Source organism: Neophocaena asiaeorientalis, unplaced genomic scaffold (genome assembly GCF_003031525.2).
Source record: "Neophocaena asiaeorientalis asiaeorientalis breed wild unplaced genomic scaffold, Neophocaena_asiaeorientalis_V1.1 scaffold114, whole genome shotgun sequence".
In the NCBI taxonomy this organism is placed as follows: Eukaryota; Metazoa; Chordata; class Mammalia; order Artiodactyla; family Phocoenidae; genus Neophocaena; species Neophocaena asiaeorientalis.
This window is the reverse complement of record NW_020173116.1, coordinates 3,882,057-3,890,782: the sequence shown is the minus strand read 5'-3', so window position 1 is coordinate 3,890,782 and position 8,726 is coordinate 3,882,057. Positions and strand designations below refer to the sequence as shown.

At 48.5% G+C, this 8,726-nt stretch overlaps 1 protein-coding gene across 1 annotated transcript in view; it reads right to left on the bottom strand.

The window, feature by feature from the left end:
• Positions 1–5,430, bottom strand: part of THNSL2 (threonine synthase like 2) — a 22,027-nt gene extending 16,597 nt beyond the window's left edge. Inside the window, exons 1-4 of the mRNA XM_024743642.1 lie at positions 5,360–5,430; positions 2,255–2,489; positions 824–1,018; positions 10–162 (exon numbers count right to left, since the gene is read on the bottom strand). Coding sequence (XP_024599410.1) covers positions 10–162; positions 824–1,018; positions 2,255–2,477 — 571 coding nt within the window. The 5' untranslated portion in view covers positions 2,478–2,489; positions 5,360–5,430. The remainder of the gene's footprint in view (positions 1–9; positions 163–823; positions 1,019–2,254; positions 2,490–5,359) is intronic.
• Between the last annotated feature and the right edge of the window lie 3,296 nt (positions 5,431–8,726).

The following is an 8,726-nucleotide window of genomic DNA, read 5'->3' as shown; positions in this document are numbered from 1 at the left end:
GGCACTCACCTCCAAACACGTGGACATTCTCTCTCAGCACTGTCGTCATCTGGAGCTCCTGAATCTTTGTGCAGCGACCTTTGGGCAGCAGAACAATGATGTCCACGTTCTCTGCCCCCTGAACACTCTCGATAGCAGCACTCCCTGTGTCCCCAGAAGTTCCTGGATGGGAAGAAGGAGGAACCCTCCTCTTTAGGACGAGGGAGATGGAGAAGGAAAGCAATGGCCCCTAAAGCACTGTCGCCAAGTGAGGCAATATCCTGGAGGGTAGGAACCCAGTACTTAATCTGGGGTCCTTGAACCTCCAAGGGATCCACGGATAGAAATCAGGGCATCTGTGAGCTTGGCGCCATATCTTCTGTGTATTTTATGTATTTAAAATATTATTCTAAGAAGGTTGCACAGCCTCCACCGGACTGTCAAAAGGGTCTGTGGCACAAGAAAAGTTTAAGAACCGTGCTCTATAAATTAGGAGGTTGGGATTACCATATACACATTATTATACATAAAATAGATAACCAACAAGGACCTACTGTAGAGCCCAGGGAACTGTCCTCAGTATTTTGTAATAACCTATGAGGGAAAAGAATCTGAAAAAGAATAGATAGATAGATAGATAGTTAATGTATAACTGAATCACTGTGCTGTACACACACACACAGAGTACTCTAAATCAACCATACTTCAGTTTAAAAAAAAGAATCCTGCTCTGGAAGAACCAATAACACACTCCCCGAGAGACATCAGTGGAGGGCATCCTGTGGGTGGACCCTGGCAAGCTGGGGCACTGTAGGGCTCCAGGGCACACGGCCATGATGCACACCTACAACCACGGTGATGTGTTTCTTCCTCTTCTCCAGGAAGTACTGCAGGAACTGTGCTACACAGCACAGGGACAGGTCCTTAAACGCGTAGGTGACCCCATGCCACAGCTCCAGCACGTTCAACCCATTCCTCAGTCTGGATAGATGGACCACCTCTTTGTGTCGGAATCTGCTGAAGGCTCGGTCGATCAGATCTGCGAGGGGAGAGAGGGGACGTTGGACGGTGATTAAAGGCCATTCTCTTGTCCCTCAAGTTCACTCTCAGTCTCTTTACACTTTTACATTTGAAGTTTCTTTCCCTTGTTACCAGATAAAAAGACCAGAGGTTTTTATCATAAAGGATACTGTGTATGAATCTAATTGTTTAATCCTAGGAAAAATGTCTGAAAAGGCATGAACTAAACTGTTCATGGATTCCTCATAGTGATGGCCCCAGAGACCAGAATTGGTGCTGTAAGACTTTCATTTTTCACTTTATAAATTGCTTCATCATTTGGATTTCTTGTGTGCATTATTCCAATGAGATTCAATTAAACAATTGCATAAGAAACAAAGCAAATGTCTCATCTCTTCTCATTTTCCTTCCTAAAGACAGAGACTTATTTGTTTGTTTTTGCATTACTTAATCTCACATCTGTGATGCCAGAACCTTGAGATGGTTTACTTAGAATCCTACCTAAGGCTAAGGTCATCTAGAGTAGTGTTTCTGAAACTTTAATTAGTGAACCAATCACCTGGGATCTTAAAATGCAGGTCTGGGGTCTCTAGGTCAGAGAAGTCTGAGAATTCTAATATTCTAATATGTACATCAGTGCGGGTCATTGAGCTACATTTTGAGTCCTCTTCTTCTCGGCCCCAAACTCTCACCATTACATTTGGTCCACAGACCAGCAGCGCTATTATCATCTGGACGTTTGATAGGAATGTAGAATTCTCAGGCCCGCCCTAGACCTACCGAATCAGAATCTGTGTTTTAAAGATATTCCCACAGAGTATCTGTAGGCACATAACAGTCTGAAATGAGCTGGACCAGAACACTCTCAAAGTCCCTTCTGGAATTACCATTAAAGGAGATAAAACAGCAATCTGAGGGTCTGGGTGTTTTATATACAGGAAGGAAATACCCCACATTCAAGCATCTCAGGACAATAGCGAAATCCCTTGAAAGGGTTTTTTAAAAATAAGCAAAAAAAAAAAAAAAAATCTCCGCAGATCACTTTGGCATTCATCACACTGGAGGTGGGAGCTGGAATGAATTAACCCTTTGGGGATATTTCCAATTCTGGGATTCCAGAGTCTGGAAAAAACTCCAAAGTTTCAGAAATGTGGCTAGGGACCTCCTAGGGGTTAAATGATGGATTCGCAACTCCATGGTGGGCTGGGCTGGCAGAAGAGTGAGATGGGAGAGTAGAAAGGCAGGGTCTGCTCACCGTTTAAGTCATCTCTTGGAATGAGCTCAGGGCCAATGAAGAGGCTACACAGCTCCTTCACCAGGCTGGGGTAGGAGACCACACTCCACTGACGCAGGGTGTCTCTGTCCAGCTGAGGCAGCTTCTCGGGCATGTAGAGGCCCCCATCCGGAGCATAGCCAGAGAAAAGGGCCCCTTCAAAGTCAACCCGTGGGGCCATCCCTCGAGTACTGACGTACCACATGATCCTGGAGGCCTGCAGAGGGAACAGTCCCAGAGACACTTGATCTCCAAGCTCAGTACCCCATGGGACGATGCTGAAGTACACCCAGCCCCTTCGGCTAGCCCCTGGGCCATCATCCAGACTGGGAGGCTGGAGCTCTGTGAAATCTCAGGCCAGCTTCACCTGAGACTGTGCAAATCCTGACCTCTCCAATCAAAATGAGGTAATTCTACTGACCTACTGCCAAGGGAGAGGGGGTACTGGAGCATTCTGGGAAAGGAGAACACTTGGTCCTCACTGATGAGGAAGAAGTCCTTGGGGTGGGGAGAAGGAATAAAAATAAGGCAAGTGCCATTTTGATACCCCTCTCGATAAGGAGAGGATGACACACTTGATTATACTCCCTTCTGAGAGATGTATCTACTTCTGCTAAAAAAATAATCATCACCTTCAATGGATTTTTAGCAATGCTGCCTATAACCTAATGGTTCTCCACTCTGGTAGTTTGTTGCAATCAGCTTGGGAGTGTTTAAAAAAAATACCCCTACTTGGGACTCTACCTGGATCAATTAAATTGAAATCTCTACATGAGGCTCGTTGGGTGGGTCTAATATGCAGCAAGGATGAAGAATAGGGTGGCCAACCCATCCCAGTTGGCCCGGGACTTCCCTAGTTTTAAAACCGAAAGCCCCAAGTCCCAGGAAACCCCTCAGGCCCAGGAAAACTAGTACGGTTAGTCATCCCAGGTGAAAACCAGTGCCCTACCTCTCAGTCTGATCCTAAAATAGTTAGAAGTGCTGATATGCTACTCTATCATCTGGCCCCGCTAACTGGTCCTGTCTGGATGCAGAACTCGGATTAGCATGGAAGGGGATAGGGTCCAAGGGCACCCCAGGTCTAACTCTGGTCACACTTGACATCAGTTAGGTTCCCAGGAGCCAAGAACCATGTTAAGCAGCTAGGCTTGAGCTCGGAACACCTTTCTCTGGATCACGGCTGTGAATTCTGATTATAAATCCCCACAACACCTCTGGGGATGAATTTGACTAGACATAGCTCTCAGTACCAGCTTGGACTTACTTCTGTGCCAGGGCCAGAGGGGAACCCTGGGGACAAAGCCACCTGAAGCCTTCCACCTATGAGCAAGGGAATGAGCTAGCATTGACCTGGAGGAATTCTGGTTCCCTAGACTGTGACTCTCTGCCCTGTGCCACTCCCAAGCCTACGAACACGAATGTATCCAACTTTGAGAGGCAGAGACAAGTTGAATTGTCCAAATCATGAATCTTTTGAAAGTGAAAGTGGACGTTATTAATAATTACGCTGGGACAATGGGGATAAACCAGAACCGTCTCAGGCAAACTGGGACACATCACCTTGTATAGGGGTGCATGGCACAGAAATGAAGTCAGGCAACTCCAAAAGCCAACTGCAGGGAGTACGCAAAGAAGGCCCAGTGTCTCACAAACCACAACAGGGTGGGAGGGCACAGGGCTAGCAGTGCCTTCAAGCAAAAGAGTAATTTCTGTAACTCTGCGGCAAGGGTTAAAGCCAATGCATACTACCCAAGACCCTGGAGTAACGGGAGGGTGATCGTGCCTGGCCACTTCCCGGGGTCAGATTAAAGGCAAGAAGGCAACTGGGCTGCCAGAGAAGCTGTGGCAAGCATGAGGGCAGTCAGAGCTACAGAGAAGCGCAAAAGAAAATATCTGCGGAATGCACTTTCCTGGGGCGCTGGTCTCTGTTCCCGGCTCCACCTGGCCCAGGAACAAAGGAGAGGGCCTGAGGCCGGGCTCTGCACGTGTCAGTGGGAAGAAGTGGACTGATAAGCACACGGGCGGTTGTCTGCACCAGGAAGGTCCGCCGCCTCTGTGCTATCCAAAGACCCCAAGGGGCAGCCTTCTGACGCCAACACGGCAAAGCTACATGCACTATACACCACTGGGTTCAGTGTAAGGTAAACTGGAGAGAGAAGCCCTGAAGTAGAAGCCGCTGCCACAGGACGTGGAGAAGCTGACGAAGAAAATCAGGCACTCTGCTTGGACTGCTGTATGCGGGCTGTATGGGGGCTCCAAGCATCCGACGGGGACTGACCTAAGTGACCTCTAGCGCACGATTTTATAATTTGCCCCTGTGACTCCGCTGGGCCCTATTCCAGAGTGGAGACAGGTCAGAAAAACTCTGACCAATAATCTGGATGAAAAGCAAGGGAAACAAGAGAGCGCCGCAAGACAAGGAAACGTTTCAAGAAGGGTTCCTCCAGGAGGCGAAGAGATTTCTGAGCAGGGGTGAGGCCATGGGGAAGACTTAAACCTCTGCGGCCGAACTCCTGGCAGCCGATCGCTGACCTCGGACTGCGGCCCCTGGGGGTGGAGGCCCCGGCAGTCCCACGGCAGGCGCCAGCCTCTCCAAGGTCACTGGGCACCAGTCCTCCGGCTGGCCTGGTCTTGGGCCAAGACGGTTTTGATAAGGTCTTAAAGGCTCCACTCCCAGCCTCTGAAAACCCCACAGACTTCTCAGTGTCGGGGCTCTCTGAGAATTGCAGAAATCCTGCCCAAAGTGCAAAGCATCGGGAACCCTCAACCCTCCCAGGTTCCTCCAAGTCGCAGCGCCCGAACTAGAGACTGAAGAAAGGGGTTCGGGAGGCCGATCCAGCCACGCTGAAATGCAGGTTGAGCGAAAGTTCCAGAGCTCAAAAGTCTCGCTACCGATTACCCCGGAGAAGGCGCCGCGTTCACCGGAAGAGGACCCGGAAAGGCGACCCGAGGCCGGCGCGCGCGTGCTGGACGCTCGGCCGCTGAGGCGCCTGCTCCCGTGGGGGCGGAACCCCAATCCCCGCCCCGGAATCGGCTGGCCGGGCGGGAGAGTGGGAGGGCTGCGGGGTCCGGGCCGGGCACGTTTACCTGGTGCCAGGCTCCGGGAGTGGCGGGGCGCGGCCCGGGGGGCGGATCGGGAGCGGCGGGAGTGCCCTGTTCCGGACGTGCGAGCGGACGCGGGGGCAGCGGCCAGGCTTCCGGTCGGAGGATGAGCCGGGCCACCTGGCAGGGAGGCTAAGGGCGGAAGAAAGCGGCGTGGGAAGGGGTGAAGGAAGGAGCGACAGGGAATGATAACGAGAGGGAAACCATTTATTCTTTACTTAGTATGCTTTTCTGACACTTTGCTAAGCGCTTTATTCACAGTCTCTTAAATCTTCCTTGCAAGCCCCGGAAGCACCACATCGTCGCACGTTTCAGGGTAGAAAACTGAGCGCAAGATGCAAAGAAGAAAGGCCCTTATCGTCTCTGGGCTTCATGCTTCCCACCTACGAAAGCTGGAAGGCTGACAAACTGTTTCTCAAACTAGGGTTAGTGAGTCAGGAATTCAGAATCCACAGGGACACATGACATCGTATTGTAGGAAAACACTTTTTATTAAGCACGGATATATTCTAGGGTAAAATGCCTCCCCAATTTATTTTAAAGAAAAAAAGCAAGACGTGAAAAAATGTCTTCCAGATATAGCCAAATGCCCTTGGATTCACGTCCCTGCTCCTGGGACCCGACCCACTTAGATGGCAAAATTTGTGGAACTGGATGTGACAGATGCCGGATAAGGTTTAGACTTGCCTCTAGGCCGGGCTTGGTCACTGTAGGTGGTCCCACTGGGCGTCATGGGGATGGAGGGAATGGCCGCCCTCTGGTGTTGCCCTTACTTCTGCTATCTTCCTTCTATTTATGACATTCTCCTAAACCTGTGGTCTCTGCTTACTCAAGTTACCTGCCCTCCAAACTTTGGCCCACACATGGTGTCCACATCCATATAAGTCCACGCACCTGCCGTTGACTGACTCCAGTCTGAGTGGGTCTCAAATTCCTGAAAGAGAAAGTCTGACTGGTCACTGCTCAGCTTATAGATTGTTATGGAATTCACACAGTGGCCAGAGGGGCCATTCCCAGAGAGGAATATAGGTCAGGCAGGGACCTGCAAAGAGTTTCCATCCCCTGCATCAAATGTACTTAATAACTGAAAGGCCAGGGAAACTGAGACCCATGGCAAAAATGCCATAAGATGCCACAGAGTTTGTTACAATACTCATAACCAACCAAGCGTCTTCTATTGCTGGATGCTTTTTATATGTATGGTTTTTTTTTTTTTTTTTTTGGCCATGCCGGGGCATGTGGGATCTTAGTTCCCCGACCAGGGATCAAACCCACCTCCCCAGCACTGGAAGGGCAGAGTCTTAACCACTGGACCACCAGGGAAGTCCCTGTATGGTTCTTCTATGTATTAGTTATGCACCCTTTTCTATCATACTAAATAACTTCCTCTATTTCTGAATTTATTTGGAATAGCAGTAATTGTGCCTAATTAATAAGAATCAGAGGTGCCTTTTAATGTTCTGATAACTGGTTTTACTCAATAACTTTTGATAAGCTTGTCGAATACATTTGAGAAGGGTACAAAGAGTTCTGCAGTTAATGTTACTTCGTGTTGCTCTTTTTTTTATATTCTTCATAGCATTTATTGCTCTCAGACTCATGTGCTTGTTGGCTGTCTTTCTCTCCTCTCTATTCTAATGGAAGCTCTATGAGAGCATGGACCTTATTTGTTGTATCCACCACTCTCTCCCCTAGAACAGTTACTGGCCACACTCAGTACATGTTTGTTGAATGAATGAATAAAATGCATAGAAAACAAAATTGACTTGTTTAAAATATTAGCCATCTGGATGTCGCTGGTAACTCATTTAGCAAAGGCCAGCCTACAAAAGTTGATTGGATACTAGTGTGAAATTCCATCACACTAGTGGTGGCTGTGTTAAACGTCCCTGGAAAACAATGGTCAGCAAGAAAGTTTCAAGCTTCAGCATGAGACGCACTTTTGCAGTTCCATACATTGAGAATTAGACAACCCGCATAGACTGAAGTGATCTTAAATGCAGAAAGGGAATCTGCAGGCTGTAAAACTTTCTTATTCCTCTGGGTGAGCCAAACAACCATTTCCCATGGCCCAAACCCGAATGTAGACCCTATTCTAAGAACCTTCTGATGGCGTTAGGTCAGTGGTTCTCACACTCCCAGGCGTATAAACATCATTTAGGCCTATGCTTCTCAAACTGCAATATACTAAAGCTTCACCTGAAGATTTTGTTAAATATGGATTTTAATTCAGTAGATCCGGGGTGGGGTGTGAGATCCTGTGTTTTTAACAAGTTTCCAGGCGAGACCAATATTGCTGGTCTGAGAACCCCACTTTGAGTAGCAAGTACCTAAGAAGTTTGTTTAAAATGCAGATTCCCGGGTGCCATCTCTAAGATTCTGATTCAGAAAGTCAGTGGCAGAGACCCAGGAATCTTTATTTTTAACTAGTGCCCCAGGTGACTCTGATTCAAGTGATCTGTTGGCATATTTAGAGAAATTTTGCATTTGACCGTTGTAATAAAAAAAAAACCTCAAGAAGAACAAGGAGGGCTTTCCTGGTGGCACAGTGGTTAAGAATCCGCCTGCCAGTGCAGGGGACACAGGTTCGATCCCTGGTCCAGGACGATCCCACATGCCGCGGAGCAACTTATCCCGTGCGCCACAACTACTGAGCGTGCGCTCTAGAGCCTGCGAGCCACAACTACTGAGACCACGCGCCGCATCTACTGAAGCCTGTGTGCCTAGAGCCCACGCTCCTCAAGAGAAGCCACCGCAATGAGAAGCCCGCACACCGCAACGAGGAGTAGCCCTTGCTCGCCACAACTAGAGAAAAACCCGCGCGCAGCAACGAAGAGCCAACACAGCCAAAAATAAATAAATAATTAAATAATAAATAAAAGAAGAATAATGAGCTAACAAGCTGCCTTGAACAAAGGCAAAAATGGCAACTAGGGAAATAGGAAAAGGGTTTGGGGGGGATAGAGAGGAAGCTTTTTATGGGGACCCTCTCACCGGTGGTGAGGAAGATTGACTCAGGGTAATGCTCACGTTACAGCGCTTCCAAATGGCCTTTGGACACCTAAAAATGTCCAACACAGAAGTTCGTGAAGGGGTTAGTGACGTCATGAGCTCTTAGTATAGAGCATGACGTCCTTCATAACAATGAGCCTGGATTCATATTTCAGGAAATAATTGGAGCAACAGCTCCTTTTTAGAGGCAATTAGAAATACAAGAGCGTTAACATTTAACTTCATCCCCTATACTCTCCTCCTCGCTCTGTCTGCTCGGGCCACAATGGTGCCCACCTCTTCCTCCACGTGACAAGCATGGCGCCACTTCAGGTCTTTGCAACTGCTCTGTCCTCCGCCC